General features: G+C 38.3%; 1 protein-coding gene across 2 annotated transcripts in view; it reads right to left on the bottom strand.

Moving 5' to 3' along the window:
- LOC126359208 (pre-mRNA-splicing factor CWC22 homolog) overlaps positions 1 to 20,789 on the bottom strand; it is a 130,008-nt gene that overhangs the window by 51,349 nt on the left and 57,870 nt on the right. For both annotated transcript variants that reach the window (XM_050007610.1, XM_050007611.1), the window contains exons 5-7: positions 19,678 to 19,824; positions 9,293 to 9,519; positions 2,953 to 3,233 (exon numbers count right to left, since the gene is read on the bottom strand). In XM_050007610.1, the coding sequence (XP_049863567.1) occupies positions 2,953 to 3,233; positions 9,293 to 9,519; positions 19,678 to 19,824 (655 nt within the window). The remainder of the gene's footprint in view (positions 1 to 2,952; positions 3,234 to 9,292; positions 9,520 to 19,677; positions 19,825 to 20,789) is intronic.

Genomic DNA, 20,789 nt, shown 5'->3' with positions numbered 1-20,789 from the left:
AATGTAATTGCAGTATCTTGTATTTTTTTAGTTTCAGGGAGACAGTAACATACTGCAAACTGTTCCTGAAAATTTCATAGCATTTGTGCATATACTTTTTGAGAAAAGGCTTCTAATAATGTAAAAAATGTAAAAACAGAGAAAATGAGATTCAAAGATTTTCTTCTCATACTTCTACATGTAATAAGCTTACCTCAATTTTAAAATCCTCCATACTAATACTCATTGTCCTCCGAGTTTCTCTTCTCTCCTGTTTGAAGCTGCCTGGCCTGTATTTGCAGGTAAGACACTGGTACTTTAGCTCTTTTAAACCTGCTCTCATTGATGGTGTAAAATGCTTTTTTGTAAACACATCAGGATCTATACTAACTCTCTTCAGCACCTCAATTCTGCCATTATTTCCATTATTGTAACATAAAAGTGCATCACAGACACCTATTTTGAGTACTCAAGTCCTTTTTGAGCATCTAATCCAAATTAAAGTATTGAGGCTTTTATTTGCTTTTTGTATCTTTCCATGAAGACACTTCCTCAATAAACCAGGGTTTGCAAGAAACCTAAATGTGGGCTTAATCGCATTCATAACAGGTTCTGGAAATGAGTGTTTATATGAATATCTCTCATTTCTGTTGTTGAACTTACACCAATCATCTTTCAGTCACAGATTGTGCATTGGTGTTTGGTCATGGATAGTTTGTGGACAAAAACTGCCCACACAGCACACCTCAATGCCTCTAAACTATGTGTATTTTTCCTGATAGCTTTCAGAGTAAGCCTACCTTTTCCTCCTAGTAGTTTTCCATCCTCAGGTATATCACCTTTCTCCTCTTTCAACAAGCAATGAAGCCTACCACCAAGCCTCTCTTGGATGTGGCCAACACATTCCAACTTTTCTATTATTGCATTGTATGGATTTTTATCTGTTACAGCTTTGAAAGAAGAGGAGTCCCCATCACCAAGGTATTTAGTATATCTAACACCATACTAGTCCTCAGATTTGGAGAACATACTCACAACTGCAGCAGCCTCCATGCCCCACTTGAGCCAGTATAATTAGAGCATGCTACTGCATGTTTTTCTTGCCACAGTTTCTCACTATGCACACTGGTAGCAGTATTCAGACATAATTTCCACATCTAAAACTTTACCTGAGTCAATATCAATAACAGATGCAACTCCATACAGAGACGTGTGACCTCCTTTCATCCAGGTAACATCTACAAACACACACAGGTCAGTATCATTTGTAGGAGATTCACTGTCATGAATATCTACCCCAGGATCTATTTCTTTTTGGTTTATTGTCACCAATTCCTCCACTGCTTTCTTCATAGAAACTTTGGCAGTATCACATACAGCATCAGACATTTCTTTATTTATGTTTTCAAACTTTGGACGAGATGGAGGCATGTTCAGAAAACCACACAACAAATTACCTCCTTCGCTGCCCTGTCCACGGCATCGCAGAGCATACGGTAACCTAAAATTGCTTTCATAGGTATCAGTGCCAGTTTTTTTGAAGGAGAAAAATGAAAATTCATAGCTACACAAATTACAAATTAATATAAAATCACAAGCTATTCCCACTCTTCTTTCTTCAACAACAATCATGCATTCCATACTTTTACAGCTAACACATGAACATGAAAACTTTATTGCCTGGCAGATAAGCTCTAAATTAATAAGTCTGAGTCCAATGAAATCCGCATCAACATCATTCAAGCATCTGTATAATTCTCATGTCCCAAGGATCGATGCTGAATCTGAGAGCTTATGTTCTTCATTTCGAGCTGCTTCCTCTTTTTTGCTGGTAAACCGATTTCCATGAAACCACCATTTCATAAACACAGTTTTTCCACCACCCATTATGCATAAATTTTGACTTCCACGTAAAGGTTTGTGAATTCAGCCTTCCACCTATTAATATGAGTTAGTATTGTCAAAATGTAAATAAACCACATGCATGAAAGTTTTCAGGCAAAGATACAGATGTCAACCAATTGAAAGAAAATAGCCTTCACACTGACAAAAAGCTCAAGCAACCAGTTTCCCAAATGTCGTAAAAGGTGGGAGAGGCTGCCAGTGCACAGATAATCAGTTTAACAATTTCAAGGCATTTCTAAAGCTGCTATCATGATAAAATTCACACACAAAATAGATTAAAGGAAATAATATTTTTGAAAAATCGATTTTTTGGACCAAAATCCATTACATCCCCCCTTCTATTTCATCACTGTTTCCCATTCGAGAGATCCACAGTGTCATATAAACATTATCCAAACTTTTCATAGCATATTTCTTTCCATCCCAGTTACATTTCAAATTGTTTATTGGCATTATCAGTGCTGCTCCAGTAAGTAAAATTCTGCAAATACAAATGTGCTGATCAGATTTTTTATTACTTTTGTACAGATTGGTTCAAATGGCTCTGAGCACTATGGGACTTTACATCTATGGTCATCAGTCCCCTAGAACTTAGAACTACTTAAACCTAACTAACCTAAGGACATCACACAACACTCACTCATCATGAGGCAGAGAAAATCCCTGACCCCGCCAGGAATCGAACCCGGGAACCCGCTTTTGTGCAGAATCCAGAGGGAATGGAACAACTCTTTCAGCAGCCTAAATACTTACAGTATTGCTATTGACCAATTGACTTCACCACACCACAATTTCTAGGATACTTCATTCTGTCTTAATATTTCCTCTTAAGTACATAATCAAAATAGTACTGTCTGATGGGAGACTTACTGCTACTGTGGTCTGCATAGTGAACTTATTTCCATTTATAAAGTACATATAGCTAAATTAGAAGTCACAATCATCATCATACTGTTCCCAGGTTGTAAACTGACCTGACTTGCATTTTACTCCAAATCAAGTATGAGGTCAAATGACAGCAGCTCATGCACTAAAGTAGTAGAAGTCAGAAATATCAAAGTTACTTACGGATCTTTTACTCTCTCATTCAATTTTGTTAGTCCCATATATTCAGAAAGCTCCTGAAAGAGGATTTTAATAAAGATTCTGCTTGAGCTTGTTGTGTCCTCTTCATTCAGCTTTATAAAAGAAAGCACTTCCCATGAAATGGCATCAGTAAATAACAAATGCGCAAAGAACTTTGCAGTATTTCTCAATTTATTTGTATCCAAACGATGTATTGTGTTATAGGTATCACGGAAGATTTGTTGGAATGGAGGTATGTATACCTTGTTGATCTGGCAGAATCTCTGAAACATATTTTAACTTACATTAAAAACAAATATGTAATTTCTGTAAACATACATACAAATTCCAATCAGTTTTATCATGGTGCTTACTGTTGCAATGATCTTCTACTTGTTTTTTGTAACTTACAATGTTATATCAACTACAGTTCTTGTTACTGGGAAATAATTGTACCCTGAAAGTGTCATGAAATTTCTTATAATTCCATTTTTTGTCACCTCCATCCAGCTAAAGTCAGTAATAAAATATTTTAGGTGCTCAATAATTATGTACGTTAAACGTTAAATTCAGTACTGTTAAAACCATTTTGCTAACGAGAAGCTCTCCTCGGAATCCCATCTGGGTGACAGCATTAAACTTCTGCTACATTTAGACAAGCATAAAATACTAAACTTTGGTGAGGGCCCTGGATATAACACTCATATAAGTATCAATGACCCCCTCCTCAAATTAAAACACTGAATTCTTCAACAGCAATATAAACTGGAAAGTTTACACTCACACGGCTTCTGTTTAAAAAAACCTACTAGAATAATCCTGCTTTGTAAAAGGATTTCCAAATAAAGGGCTTACATGTCTAATTTTTATTTCACAGTCATTCTCTGACAAGATAAACAGCATCATTAATATTTTTCACAGTTTAAGTCTGGCAGAAGAAAGTAAGAGCTGAACACTGATTACCTAACATGTAATCAAGATGTGTGATGCATTGTATACTTCACAATGTGAGAAACACAAGAAAATTCAGTCTCTGCATAATTTATCTTCCTGGAAGTTGTTGAGCAGAAAGGAGAAACAAAATTATACAGTGTGTTCAAAAAATGTGTCAAATAATACCTTGAGAGGTGATAGTACTCATCGAAACAAGAAAAATAAGTCCAATAAACATGTGTCTAGAAATGCATACTTTCTGGGATAAGTCCAATAAACATGGGTCCGAAAATGCATACATTCTGTGATAAACAAATGTTTACAAGAGGCATTCAATGTGGCGTCCTTTTATAACAATGCACCCTTCTGCCCTCCAGCATAAGGAATGATGCACCCTTTGAAGTATGCCTGGTTGTTGTTGTACCTGCTTGCACGCATTGAAGATGTGACCCTGTAGTATCCACACATCACTGATTGGCATGGTGTTGACCAATTCCCTCCAGTTTCCCCATAACCAAAAGTCTAGGGGATTGAGGTCTGTGGAATGAGCAAGCCAAGGTGTGGGGCTGCCCGACCTATCTACCTGTCCTGAAACGTATGTAGCAGATGTTCGCGCACAATGTGATGAAAGTGTGCTGGCGCACCACCATGCATGAACCACATTGGCATTCGTTGTTGCATTGGCACAGCCTCCAGCAAGGTACGCAATACATTGATGAGAAAGTCCAGATAATGCACCCCACTTAACCCTCAAGTGAGCCACTCATTAAAAAATCTCTATGAAATATAATCAGTTGGTACCACTGTGTTCTTCTCTCGTGTGTTCCTTCATTGCTGTCTTGACTTCTGCTGTAAATAATCGTTTCTGTCTGTGGTTGTAACAAGTGGAGTTATTTCATATTTCTTCTGCCTGTGTGGCGCACCTGCTGATGTCCCAATATCAGAAAGTGGTGGTTTTTTTTTTTTTTTCTTTTTTTTTTAATATGCTGTACAAAACCTTAACATTATAGTACTTCATTGTTTTACATATCTTGCAATTATTTTTGTTTTTATAAGACTAAAATATGCCTTAATGATGCCGAGGTTGAGTGACTACTCAATGAGGATCCAGATTTTCTGGTCTCAAATTTCGAGTTTGATGATTGTGAAGATGAGGATGAAGAAGAAGAAGTGATCACACAGTGTTATCATGATTCAACAAGTGAGCAAGAATGTGCCTCTGGAGCCGAAGAAAGTGATATCGAACCTGTTTCAAATGATAAGAATTATATTGGAAGGGATAAAACGTGTAAGTGGAAGAAATCTTGCAGTACAGATGCAATAAAGACAAAAAGTAAGAACAATGACAAGATACGTCCCGGACCTAAAGCCATAGCCAGAGATGTCAAGGATGATACAAGTGCATTCACTAAAATAATCACCATTGACACGCCCAATGAGGTTGTCAGATGTACTAACATATATATTCAACATAAAATAACTAGTGTAAATTATATGGAAGAGAAGATGCCAAAGAATGGCGAGAGATGAAATAATAGCATTGTTTGGATTTATCTACATCTTAGGAATGAAGAAGACTAACCACATAAATATGAATGAACTTAGGTTGTCTGATGGATCAGGCATGCAGATACTTAGAACTGTGATGAGCTCCAAGTTTTCCTGTTCCTATTATGGTGTAGCAGATTTGATGATAAAAGAACATGACAAGCCAGACACGAAATGGACAAGTTAGCCGCTATTAGAACAGTGCTTGACGAGTCTATTGAAAACTGCAGAAACAGTTACAGTGTGAGCGAATTCATAAATAAAAGTTACAAGCATTTAGAGGATGCTGTAACTTCATTCGGTGTATCCCGAATAAACCAGCAAAATATGGAATAAAGATGTTTGCTCTCTGTGATACGAAAACTTTTTACACCAGTAACTTGGAGATCTATTGTGGCAATCAACCTCAAGGGCCATATGCTGTTTCAAATTCTCCTTTAGGTGTGGTCAGCAGACTTACCAGTCATACTGAAGGAAGCAATAGCAATGTGACTATGGATAATCAGTATACCAGTTACGCATTAGCACTCTCCTTACTGACCAGGAAACTCACATACGTTGGAACAATGAGGAAAAAGAAACGTGAGTTTCCATCAGAATTCCTACCAAAGAAAGATAAGAGTACAAAATACGTCTTTATTTGGGTACCAAAAAATTATTACTTTATTGCTAAAAAGAATAAAGCAGAAGTAGAAAAAGTTGGAGAGTCTTCTTCAAAGAAGCATGGGCGATGTCTAAACCGTGGACACGCCAAAAACAAACACTACAATCAAATGTGATTTTTGCCACAGTTTCATCTGCATACAGCATGTGACTATCAGATACCCAAGTGAAAACTGTAAACATGTCAGCTCGGAATAAGACGTTACAAAGAAATGTGTGAGCTATGTTCACTTTCATAATAATGTAAAGTTTTATTGTTGATTTTTATGATAACAAAATAACATTGTACTGTCTCTATGTAATATTTAGTGTTTTACATGTAAGACATGGAATACAATCTTCAGGTAACCCAAATGTATGTGTTCTGTTTTTGTCATTCATAAATCCATGTAAATAGCAATAAAAATACAAATGAGATGTAAGAAACAGAAAAAAGCGCCACGGCACATGGAGTGCGCCATGCGCCTTTCCGCGTAATGAATGGAAGCACGCCCACTCGAGGCTTAACCTTTATGGTAGCACATATGGCCCTATTATTCTATAGCCAAGTACACTTGCCCATACACTGACTGAGAATCAGTGTTGATGCCCTCTTCCCTGAATTGCTTGGGGATTTACATCTGCTCATACATGCTGGTTATGGATATTTGCAACACAATCTCCTATGAGCCCTGCCTCATTGGTAAATAAAATCTTGAATGTGAAAAATGGATCTGCAGCACACTTCTGCAACAACCACTGACAGAACTGCTGTCTGCCATGATGATCCTGTGGCCTTAGGGCCTGAATGCACCGTAGACAATACGAGTACAGCAATTGTTCATGAAGTACAGATAAGAGAGAGAGAGAGAGAGAGAGAGAGAGAGAGAGAGAGGGGGGGGGGGGGGGGGGATGTCTTATGCTGCTACTAATCATCATCCACTGGCCCCAGGGGTTTCTTACACCGAACACAGGCACATGGTGCTCCATGTCAGACATGTGGAGTGTGCCTTCCACTGCCAGTCTTCAGAGGTGCAAGAGTATCTGTGTCCCTCATATGCTGTAAAAGTCTGCTGGATAGCTTATCAGAGGGCACTCTGTGCTGTGGATATTTTTCAGTGTAGAGGGCACAGACTTGCAGACTACATCCATTTGCTAAACCATAGGAGAATAACATATCCGCAATTTCACTTGTCAAGTAGTAAGCTTCCATCGCTAACGACTGGTGGAAGAGAGAAAATGTAAATGTGCTACACCATATGTACGAAGAAACTGCACCACAACAGTATACACATAACCAAATCCGCCTTTGGAAGAAAGCGAAAGACCATAATATGTACACAGGGTTGCCAGTACTGTACAATAAGGCACACAAACATGATAAAGTCTAACATAGTCTACAACACAACTCGGACCAAACAACTGATTGTAGACCACCTAATGGTAGATACAGCACTGTGAGTAAGACATTATAATACCCTGCTGACACATTTGATGGTACACCAGTAATATCTGCAGCTAATATCTGCAGCCCTGCCTATAACACTGTGTTTATCTCAGAACATATATAAACAACCTGTATACACCAGAGATTGAGGTTTCAAAGCAAGAGGTACTTTCTTTGGGAACTGGATTCAATAATGAGATAGTGGAACATAAAGGAGAGATATAGAAAGAAAAGGAATTATTCCTCTTCTTTACCTTTTGCATCTCTATCAAAATGGACACCACATCAATTTTCATTCTCTCTGTTATCACTACCAACAATCAAATGTGACAGCAGGGTATTACAATGTCTTACTCACAGTGCTGTATCTACCATTAGGCGGTCTACAATCAGTTGTGTGGTCCGAGTCATGTTGTAGGCTATGTTAGACTTCATCATGTTTGTGTGCCTTATTGTACAGTACTGTCAACCCTGCGTACATATTATGGTCTTTCACTTTCTTCCAAAGGCGGATTCAGTTATGTGTATACTGTTATGGTGCAGTTTCTTCGTACAAATGGTGTAGCACATTTACATCAAAAACTGATCAAAATGTCAACAGAGTCATAGGTCTCATACACTTCAATTTTCAATTAATCGTATGAGATAGAGGGAAACAGTTGAATTTATTTGACTCCCATCATCGTTCATCACTGTAAATGAGAAAAATCTGTGCAAGAATGGTCTCAAAGTTTTTATTGAGAAAAAAAGATAAAAGGCAGGACATGTTTTGATGTAAAATGAAGATGAATCTTCTTTTCTGAAACATCGTAATTGGTGGCAAAACATTTTTCGTATATAATCGGGACTGGTGACAAAGGGTTGCTTTTCATATACAATCTCAAAGTAGTACCAGAGCCAGGAATAGCATATTTCAATTTCAATGCTGATAAAAGCAAGAATGGTCAAATCAGCATCAAATGCATGCTGACCTGCTTTTTAAATATACTTATGCAGGACTTTCACCAATAATTTGTTGTTGAAGAACCAACAGTAAACCAGCATTCTTACCAGGAATTTCTTGACAGCCATAAAAAAAAGGGGGACTGGGTGGTACTTATATCAGACTAAGCTTGATTCACAAGGTGTTACAGTATTTGCACCTTGCTACCTGTTCTCTATTTATTTTTGATGATTAAAAATATTTTGATAATTTTTCAGTCATCTTATTCTCCAAACATAGTCTTCCTGATTTTCTTCTCATCCTGAATCCAAAATCTCACCATTTTGGAAAAAAAAAAACAACAGAAAATATTAAAACAGCTATGACTTACCAGCCATCTGTAGCCTTCCAGTTACCAAGACTAAGATTGTTGTCAATGTTACAAGCACAGTGTGGTGTGTCAAAGTGTTTAATCTGAAGGTGAGAGATTGAATTTGTAATTTTTAGATTGCAAAAGAACCTTGCATAAAGCTCATCTCATTACTTTATTCATGGAGCTTGTAAATATTCATAACAAAAAAAAGTCAAGAGCAAGTAAGCAGCACTTGAGGTCTAATATGTGGGGTTAAAAATGTATTCTGCTGAAACATGTTTGTAACTTCAAGTAGGATTTATTTGTTACTGAAATGACTTTCATAAGGAAAACTAGCCTACTTTCAGTAAATTAGTAAATCACACACACACACACACACACACACACACACACACACACACACACACACACACACACACACAACACTTCTGCACCAGGTATTATAAAACGAAAAGAGGAATATTAGTTTGAATCTTACTTGTGCAAGAAGGCCAAAAAACTTTTCATATGTTCGCTGCTCAGCACAACAATCCAGAAACATATGGCAGAGTTCAATTTCCTGGCCAGGTTTTAATTCCATTCTCATCAACTTATGTGCACATTCCTCAAAATCTAAGCTGGAATGAATTGTAAGGTAAATTGCCCTCCTAAGGGCAACAAGATTGGTTTCAGTGTTGTCCAGAATTGTTTCTTCCTTCTCTCCCTCTGTAAAATAAAAAACAAAAGTTAGGGTCAATTGTACATTAATCAGCTTAAATAACTGGTAACAACTATGGCAATGTAACAAACCCACAATGAAAAATATTAAATTGTGAAAAAGAAAGACCATGAATCATATTGAAGCCAAAATTATCAGTAATGAACAAACACACACATCATAGCCTTGGAAGAATATTTTATATACCAAATTTCTTTTTTGCTTCGGAAGTTTTACAGACCAAAAGCTGCAGACGGGATCTATAGAAGATTTATAAAGGAACTGGACAATCCACCACAGCTCATAACTGCGTTACAACAATTATTTGAAATGGCGTACAAAGTTTTGAGAGGCATTCACAAAAATTAAACACATATATAGGTAATACACTGTAGGATGCAAATTTTGCTGAGAAGTTCCACCTAGTCACAAATACAGACTTACAAGCCAACAGCTTTTTATGTCTCTCCTCTGTAGTGTACAAGATATCCCACATAATTATAACCAATCAAATAGCAAATAATTTTGTTTCAATTACGCAAAGAAGAGAACAATTATTACATAAAAGATGATTTGTAAGCATTAAATTATAGCGTGGACACATGAGTAAAAGTTACTACCTTCTTTGAGATTCATAATTCACAGCTCTCGACTCCAATTAGTAATATGTCAATAGGAAGAGGGACGGTGACATTAGCTCTAAAAATGAGCATTAAGAGGGCCTCCGAGTGCCTTTATCTGGTTTTATCTGGCCAGACAGGCCAGATGCAATCCCGGCACATACTTCTAGCATGCTATGGAGATAAATGCATTTGCACAATAAAAGTTAGTTGAAGAGAACTGACAAGTGGCCATTTCTGCGGAACAAGGAACTTACAGATATCAGAGTAGCTACCAGACTGCATAAGAATGCTTTCAAAGAGGTGCTTTTCTGGGTAGGGTGCACGTGTCTTTTAATGGGGACAAAGAAGGGATTATGGAAAAGTTGTGGAAGTGCTATAAAAACATTTGATTGGCATGGCAAAAAACCAAGTCTGACCAGTCAGATGGATGGACACAACCACAACAGTTCTGTGGGATGCTACGGGTGACAAGCTCCTGGGGTGGTACATTTCGATGAGATGCATCATGAAAGGCACTTCAGCATCTGTTGGGAAAAAATGGTGCCATCCAAGGGAATGGATAAACGAGAAGATGAATGTCATTCTGTACAAGTAGACTGCACGTCTCATATTATTAACCATTTCCATGGACATGAAGTAACAGCTGATATACCCAATCATTATAGCTTAGTAGCACTGAAAACACTTTGCTGTAAAGTGTTCTGAATGCTATTAAGCTGTAATGATACAATGAATGTCTCTGTCAAAGCAGTTATGGCAAATAATCATTTGAACAACTTACATGGGTGTGTTCAGATAATCAGCAGTTGCAGATATAAATTTATTAGCATGATACACGTTGATGACAAACAAGTTACTGCATCTTGTAAATTGCAGCAAAGGTACTGTTTTGTTAAAACAGACTTCACAAATGGTGAAATGGAATTGGAAATGCTATGTGGCTAGGGCCTCCCGTCAGGTAGACCATTCGCCTGGTGCAACTCTTTTGAGTTGACGCCACTTCTGTGACTTGCATGTCGATGGGGATGAAATGATGATGATAAGGACAACACAGCACCCAGTCCCTGAGCGGAGAAAATCTGTGACACAACCAGGAATGAAACCCAGGCCGTTAGGTACAACATTCCGTCGCACTGACCACTCAGCTACAAGGGGCGGACAATGGTGAAATGAACAGTGTGAAAGCAGTTCTCCTTGGTGTGGCACAAAGATTTCAAGGCATGATGTGATTAGTGTGGATAATTTTTCATAGCATAGCAGATAGTCTTCACCAGAATTTTGTGTTCAAAATTAATTAATCCATGGCAAGATGTTTTTTCATTAAGAAAAGAAGTTCTCATTGTCTAATTCCATGGAGCATTGTTAAACAAATTAAACAAACAACCAACAATTCTGAAACAAGAATAACTCTGGCAGCTGGCCCATAAACTAACAGATAGCTACAATATACAGTAAGCAAGTGTCTTATTTACTACATCAACCCTCTAGGTAGAACAGGAACATCATCCAAATATCTTACCAGCAAATGAACTTGACATCAAGAGCAAGTTCTTCTACCAGTTTGTGAGTCAGTTTTGGATAGTAATACTTGCATTTGAGTATTAGGCTGGTGTTGAGCCAGAAGTGCAGGCAGCGTTTCTAAAAATGAGTATGTCAGTTTCACCCTGACAACTGAGACAGTAGAAGTCTTACCATTTAGTGCAATATCCAGAGTGTGTTCTGCTTTTCTGTTCACCTGACATCTAAGGAGCTAGTACACAAGGTTTGACACCCTCCGTACACTTCACAATAAGCATCTGTATACTGCACAGCATGCATGCATTTTTGCAGGTCCCAAGGTATTAAGGTAAGTGCCGTTCAGTGTCTGGAGGCTTGATGTGGGTGAATGCAAGCAAAGTGATTTCTCAGACAACAAATTAAATCTTCATCAGTCATGGTCTGGAGGCTTTGAATATTTCAGATTGATGAATTTACCTGGCAACCAAAGTGTTTCGCTATATATGATCTCTACTGACAATGAGCCTAAGTCTGTTTCATACGTAGTGAAAAGGCTGAGTACGACCATAGGTAATGCAGTTGTCCAGGTGCTGGTGTGACATATTAATCAGCCTTCAGAGAATGGTGCCACTGTTTGATAATGCCATTGCTCACCATTGGTAACTGCTTGTCCAGTGATGGAGACCACTACAGAATTTGCTATGCTACTTACATAACTCTGTACTTGAATTGAAGGCTGCAGTCTGTCGTAATGTGCAGCAGACAACCAAAGTGAGAAAACCAACATTACACAAAGGCAAAGGGTAGCACCGCCACCAATATGTTATCAACTGGTATAGCTTCAGGCCAACTGATGAACCAATCAACGGCACTCAACAGATAACACTGATCATTAGAGGAAGTGAACCCACAACATCAATGTGCATATGCGTGAAGCTCATTTTCATGCCTGTAAATTCTCCAATTTGTGTATGCACATGATGGGCTGTTTCACTGTACACATTGTACACATGCACGGCCCACTCTTCTGCAAACCAGGCTCAGCAAAATGTTTTGGCACCGAGATGGCATAGCTTGTGAAGGCTGTTGAAGGCACATCCATGGAAAGTGGGTCACAGAAATGGGCAAGACCTTCCACTGGAAATGTCATAATATAGTTTGACATCAGAACTATAAATTTCAGCAAGTTGCAGTTGTATGCTGTGCAATACATCATGTGGTAGCTTCTGGAGTTCCTCGTCAGATTCCTGTCCCTTCGAGAGCTGGAAAAAAGTCATGTCACTCAGTTAATCAGCAACAAACAGTCAGCGACCACAACATTTATGCCTTAAATGTGTTGGATATCAGTGCTTAATTGAACAATAAAATTCAGGTGGTGGTACTGCTGTAACTCTTCTACTGCTGTTGTTCTGTCTAAAGGCATAGATAAACAGCTTGTTATCAGCAAATATGAATTCTCCGGCCTTCAACAGAGGTCAAAAGTACCTGACTGCTGCACACACAGATGGAACCTCATCATCATAAGTACGGAGAAGTGCAGAGCTTATGCAAGAAGAAGGCAAGTGTCACCAAGTGCCATAAACTTGCTTGTATGACACTGCACCAATAGCTGTCAAGAGTGGCACAGACTATTAGCAAGAGTGATGCATCCGATACAGGGTGCCAGGAGTGTATCATTTACTAGGGTTTGCTTCACTGCATTAAAAGCAGAGGTCACCTCATATGTCCAGTGGCTGGATGAGTTTCCAAGAGTCCAATATGTGCTCCTGTTATTGGTACTTGCAGCTCAGTTTAGTGACACAAATGTCACCAGTAAAAATTTAGCCTTCCTAAGACACGGTGTAGCTACGTAATGGTTTCAAGCCGTGTAAACTTCATGATGGCTTCCACTTTCTCTAGTAGCAGTGAAGACCCTGTACATGAAATCAAATGGACCAAAATGGTAATCCAAGGTCTGCCACAGTACACACTTAGTAGTGTTCAACACCACACTATGTTGTTCTAGGCATTTGAAAATCCTCCTCAGGTTTTGCTGAAGCTGTTCTGCTGTGGCTGAAAATACGGGATTGTGATCCAAGCAGCACACTGTCAATGATCCTCTGCCATGATTTGAGTGGCAATGTGCAAACCAAAGATCATATAGATACCTTCAAATTAGCGGAGTTGAGTTATGATAACAGTCTTGGATTGTCTTTGTTTGCCACAAGAATTTGAACAATCCAGTAGACTAAACAAAGTTGCCCTACTGAGAGCATAACTGTAGTACCTTAATCAAGGCATTGGATATCTGTACAGATTTTTGTTGTATACTATGCATGGCAATCGCCACACAAGCACTATGTTCCACCCCTTTTTCTGTATGAAATGGAGGGGTGAAGACCTATAACTATAAGGAGGGCGAATAATACATTCCATGAGAATTGAGTTAAAACCCCGCGAGATGATCAGGAGCTAAATGTCTGGACAGGTTGAAACTGGAGTGCCTTTGTAGTTATGATAAAATGCACTATCTTCTAATAATGCACTATGTTGTAGCATACCTCCCTCAGCACACCAGGTACTTGATTTATGGCCGGGAATGGTTGAGCAACTTGGCATATATGTTTTCTGCAGCCTAGTGCACTATGAGTCACTGCACTGCATTGGAAACCAGCAGCAGAAAGTCTGGTGATGGAGTCAAGGAACTGCGCATTTGCCACATCACATAACAGATGGTAAACTCAGCTCTGATTACAGGCTCTATGATATCCACAACAGTAAAATACCAGACCAAGGCACAACACTGCCCCAAGTCTACCTCAATACATTCCGTACAGTAAGTGGCTACTGATGATTTGATCCTCAAACTACTGGTAAAGCCAACATGATGTACGTGACTATACTGCGCTACTTAGAACTGATGGATTCATTCTGGAAAGACTGCATGATATTCTGCAGTAACGATGTCTATCCTTTCTGTAACTGTGCTGAGTCAGCAGTTCACTCATTTCACTAGTCAAAGTGTCCACTTTGTCTGATGTGAGATTGTAATCTGCCCATCTCACTGTTGATGATGAGGCACTGTTGTACCAAGCCACTACAGTACTGACTGATAGTGGTGTTATTGCATCCTGAATCCTCTCAGCCATATCTGTGACAGCATCCACTCAAACACTGAGATGCTAATATAGCTATCAACTCAGAGAGAGAGAGAGAGAGAGAGAGAGAGAGAGAGAGAGGGGGGGGGATATCTCCCCCCTCCCCCATGCTTTAAGTCCCTATACCGTTAACGTCGAAACAGACTTCATAAAAGCTTAAATGAACAGTACAGAAGCAATTCTTAACACAGCACAAAATATTTATGGACACAACATGGTCAGTGCAGTTAATTTCTCGTGGTGTTGAAAACAATCTTATGAAGAATTTTTGCTTTTTAAATTAATTAACGCAAGGTGAGATGTGCCTTCATGAAGGTAAAGAAGTTCTCCTGTTTAGTTCCATGGACTGTCAATAAACAAACAACTGCCACTGGTGAATCACGAACACCTCTGGTAGCTGGCCAGAAAACTACAAGGGCAATCCGAAACAGAAGGTCTCTTATTTTTCTGGGGAAGCAGAGAAACTTAGAGTTGTTGGACACACTGTTGTGAGTGGTGCTTCCTCCTTTCCCAAACAAGCAAGCTTGTGCTTTGGTCAGGTACTTAGTCTTGACTTGGCAGCCATTCAAAACGGATTTTCTGTTGAACACTAGCACCAAATCCGAAGTTCATGCAATTATTCGTTTTTTGAATACAAGTGGCTTTAAAATGGTTGAAATTCACTGTCAAATTATGGATATGTATGGACAGTCAGGCATGGATGTCAAAAACGTACACAAGTGGCACAGAGAGTTTACAGTCAGTCGTACTGAAATTAGCGACGAATAAAGGAGCAATAGGCCATCAATTTCTGGCGACACAGTTGTGAAGGCTGAGAAAACTATACATAAAGATTGGATGATGAGTCTGGATGTTCTACGCAGTTTTGATCCTGATGTATCCCGAAGCACCTTCCACAGAATTTTAATGGAAAAGCTGTAATATTGGAAGTTTTGTACAAAATGGCTACTGTGTGTGCTAACAGAAGAGCACATGTAGCTAGTTCGTCCTTTTTGAAAATTTCTTTGCCACTAAGAAAACAAAAAGGACAAATTCTTAGATTCTATTGTCACAGGTAACAAAACCTATGATTAACTTTACACCCGAGACAAAACAACAGTCACTTGATTGGTGGCATGCCTCATCACCCATACTGTGAAAATTCAAATAAACGCAGTCTGCCGGTAAGACCCTTGCAAACTGTGTTTTGAGACTGGAATGAGGTACTGCTGGTTAACTTTCTGCCTGCTGAGCCAACAATATATGCTGATAGTTACTGTGAAACACTGAATTCAGAAATGGAGGAGCATTGAGCAAGGGCATAAAAATTCTCCATGACAACGTCCAGCCCTATCTCGCCAATTCATCTGCTGCAAAACTTTGGTTGGAACGTCATCACCCACTCATAATACAGTTCAGACTTGGCACAAGCTCAAAGACCGCAGTTCAGTATTTTCCACAGGAGATGGCAGCAACTGCATATGATATGAGCACTGCAAAACTACCACTGCATCTACAACAATGCATCAACCGAAATGATGGTTATGTGGAAAAATAAAGCATTCTTCTATCTTTAAAATACGTACAGCTCCAATACACAGTACACAACTATCTTATTTGGAATACCTATTTCACTTGTTCAGTCTGAGTTATGTGATAATTGTGGGAATGCATATAATCTTTGTAACTCAAGACACAATGTTTATCATGCAGAAAAATAAATCTTGTGTCAGAGGGCAGCAACAATGATTACGTGCTTGTGCATTACCTTAGCGCATGCCTTCACAGGTTTCGTTATCCACAGTTTGAATCAGTTATTGGTGAGACCGGCTTAGCTTTTCTCAACTGATGATGGCGGCCTGGTGGACTGCAGAAATATTGTGTGCAGATGACAATTTGATCCAACTGAAGACCCAACAATAATTTAATCAATAAATCAGAAGATTTATGGAATTCAGATAAGCGTCTTCAGCAAATATATTAACTAATTTAGTTTGATGAAATCAAATTTAAGACTTTCACCCTTGGAGTCACAGTGGTTTCTGCCACAACCTAACATTTTACTTATTTTGTTTTAAAATACTAGTGCCTTTTGCATGAAACCCCTGATGCTTTGAATGCCCTGAATCGTGTTTCAAAACAAAATGAATAAAATGGTGCATTGCGTCAAAACCACTGGGGCTCAAAGTGTTAAATAGGCGTGAGAAGAAGAAAGTGGGAACATCTCTGTAGAGAAGGGGAAGGAGGGGGTGAGACTAGAAAGGAAAATACACCCAACCAAAAAGAGCAACGGCAGTCACAGGAGTATAAAAAAGAAAGAAATCAGTATTTGCATTGGATAACCAAGAAAAAATTAAGGGGTTGTGAGAGCATTACACCTCTAGTTAAATAAAATTCAACAAGTGGAAAATCTTAATAGAGTAAGTTTTAAATAGACCTGAAAATAAGTAACAAGAAAATAAAGTAAATTATAACCAACATGATTAAAAGAAAATAGTACCAATTAACAATGAAGTCACTGAACAAGTTGAGTTTTTGTATCTAAGATATTGGAAGGCAACAATGGGATGGACAGCAAAAGAAATAAAGACAACAGTTGAAAAGGCACAGAGAACTTTTGGTAAACCATAAAAGTTTTGAAAGCTAAGCTTAAGATAAGTTCTAATGGGAAAATTTATAATTAATTTGTTTTACCGGTTCTGACTTAGAACACTGAGACATGAACTATTACCATTTTGGCAACAGCGCCTGAGCATAGGTTGGGCCACAGAACTGCTTCAAAACGACGGCATCCAAGAATAGGTCACGCTACTGTTGCATGCCACTCACAGCCTATTAGCCGTCCAGAAGCAGGCTGGCTACTGTGGTAGTGCTGCTTGGACAACCGGCCTATATGTCCCTTGACTGCTGCACCCCTCTGTGTTCCAGTTTTAGAACTACTTCATTTGCATATTCTATATAGAACCACATAGGTATCCCAACAGGTCCAGTGGTCTTTTCTCTTTCAAGAGATTTCAGCTGATTTTCTAGCCTGTGGTCACTTACTTCAATATCTGTCATTTCAAAGTTTGTGCAATGATTTACAGAAGGAACTATGGTACAATATTCCTCAGTGAAATGGTTTTGAAAAAATGAGTTTAGTGAGTTTAGTATTTCGGCCTTCTCTCTGCCACCCTCTGTTTCAATGCCATTATTGTCACACAATGTCTGGATGGACTGCTTTGATCCATTTATTGATTTAACATGAGACCACAGCTTCTTAGGACCTTCTTTCAGATTGGTACCAGAAATTTACTTTCAAATTCCCTGAATGGGTATTCACCATGGCTCCCTATACACTAATTTTGGCTTTATTCAGTTTTAGTTTGTCTATAAGGCTATGGCTACATTTCTTCTCTTTGTTTTCGGAGCAGTTTTCTAACAAGGCTGTCGAGCCACGGTTGGTCTGTCCCATGCTCAAAGCTTTGCTTGAAACATACCTGTCACAGGCATATTGTACAACATTCTTCAACATGCTCCATTTATGCTCAACCTTTTCCTTCCCGGAGATGAAGGTTTCATGTTGGCGGCTCAGGTAATCTGAATTCTGTTTGCTGTCACACTTTCTAAGCGGAAATATCTTCCTACCTTTCATTACATTTTATTTACAACCATATTCATATGATCCTGTAATGGCCTTATTGTCTTTATTCAGTATTCTCCATTTCCTGATTCGAAAAGTTTGGGTCTGTTGGTAAACACCTGATCTAAGATATTACCTTCAAGAGACAGTTCCCCGACTAATTATATGGGGTTATTTTCAGATATCACAAATCGCTTGTGTCTCCCAGTCTGTAGACTGTTAGCTGACATCTCCACAGGTGACCAGGAAGTTCACCCAGACCCTGATTCAAGTTTTCTCTAAAATGTTCAGCCACTACTATCATTACTATCCATGCAGCATTTGCACAGAAAAACACATCAAGTGTTATTGCGATAACATTATTCAATAGTCTCAGTTGATGAGTTTTGCTACTTATGCAACAAGACAACTGATCATGGCCCAAGTAGAAGGGGTATAAAATGCAGACTGGCAAAAGCACGAAAAGTGTTTTTGAAAAAGAGAAATTTGTTATCACTGAATATAAATTTAAGTGTTGGGAAGTATTTTCTGAAGGTATTTGTATGGATTTTAGCCTTGTACAAAACTGGAACATAGCTGACAAACTGTTAAATAAGAAGAGAATAGAAGCTTTTTAAATGTGCTGCTACAGAAGAAACGCTGTTGGATAAATAAAATAAATAATGAAGTAGTACCAGATCAGATTGGGAGATAAAACTGTGGCACAATTGATTAAAAGCAGCAATTAGTTGGTAGGACACATCTTGAGGCACTGGCAGATTGTCAATTTGGTAATTTCTGGCTTGTTGATTGTCCTCTTTTCTATTCTTAACTTTTGAGGTTTATAGATCTTATCTGTTGCTTTGCTGTCATACTCATATTATTCTTATGTCCCTCCTTTACTAAGAGTCAAAAAATCCTCTCTCACTCAATCCCTGAATGGTCCCACCTCTTCTGCATCTCTATTGCTAGATAACGAAAGTTAAGATTCAAAAAGTTATCAGTTTTTACCAACATTCAATCATGTGAATATCTGATCAAACACAAAAGTTCATTAGACTTATTTAAAATCATAAAAAAATGAATGCTGAAATGATTTCTTGCTTTTTTCAGTATGAAATGGGAGGAGGAATGTTATGAGGAGACATAACTTATTTCCATTAGTGAATAAAAATTTATAAAAGTGAACATACATAAAAGCAGTTAATTGAATATTCTGATTTAGTGCGACGTATATAAAACATTTCGGACAACTGAAGGGTTAAATAACACGTAGACTAACAAAATACAATTGTATTTTGTTTCTCAAATTAATGGTTTATGTCTCACCATTCTCACTGTCACCTTCTGAATCTTCTTCACTCTCTGAGCTAGAACCACTACCAGATTCATCACTGCTCTCATCCAACAGTTCTTTCTTTAGAGCATTATATTTTTCTTCATTTGTCTCATATTCTGGATCAAATTTGAACACATCTGGGAACAGAACAAACATGATGATAGTACTATTAAAAAACACAATTGAGAAATGGTGAAATGTTTATAAAAATATGTTACAACACATTTATTAAGACAAATGAGTACTTTTCTTCACATGTGTGACCGCGCGCGCAAGCACATGAAAAAAAGGCTGTATTTATAAGGAAGGAAGTCAAATTAAAATGTAAGTAAACTATTTGTTATTTCAAAAGCAATTGGCATAAGTGTTAATATGCAGGGTGAGCACAAAATCTTGCCCTGATTATAACAATTTGTTACAGAATAACTGTTTGAAATAATAATTTATTTTTTTTTTTTTTTTTTTTTTTTTTTAAAGACCATTTACGTTTGTAAACCTTAATGTGTGCTCCCTTGGTAGTTCACAGAATATCGAAGTGGTGTTCCAGTTCCCACCAGGTGTTTCGTAACATGTTCTGTCACTGTACCTACAGCAGCTTGTATTCTGGCTTTCAGTTTGTCAACATTAGCAACTGGTGTGATGAAGACTCTGTCCTTGATATAGCCCCAGAAAAAAAGTCAAGGGGCTTCATGTCTGGAGAGCAGCGTAATGCCTGGAGAGGGAAATAATGTCCGGGTTGGTGGATCGGAAGAAACTGTCCAACATCTCACTCCAGTTGCTGACGTCAACAAACTGAAGGCTAGGATACAAGCTGCTCGACATTCTCCAAACTATCAAGGAAGCACACGTTGAGGTTTACTAATGTAAGTGGTCTTAAAATACAATTAGTAACACTAACCTATCAAATGTAACTTATTATTTCTAACGGTTATTCTGTTATAAATTTTTATAGTCAGGGCAAGAGTTTGTGCTCACCCTATATTTATACTATTGTGAGACAAGACGGTCAGTCCCTTAATGGAAAAATGTTTGTAGTGCCTATGGAACCATGACTGTACCTGGGCCTGCACCTCTTCATCCAAAGCAAATCGACAGCCACAAA

Source organism: Schistocerca gregaria, chromosome 1, assembly GCF_023897955.1.
Source record: "Schistocerca gregaria isolate iqSchGreg1 chromosome 1, iqSchGreg1.2, whole genome shotgun sequence".
NCBI classification, from domain to species: Eukaryota; Metazoa; Arthropoda; class Insecta; order Orthoptera; family Acrididae; genus Schistocerca; species Schistocerca gregaria.
The sequence above is the reverse complement of the archived record's forward strand: the minus strand, read 5'-3'. Positions and strand labels throughout refer to the sequence as shown.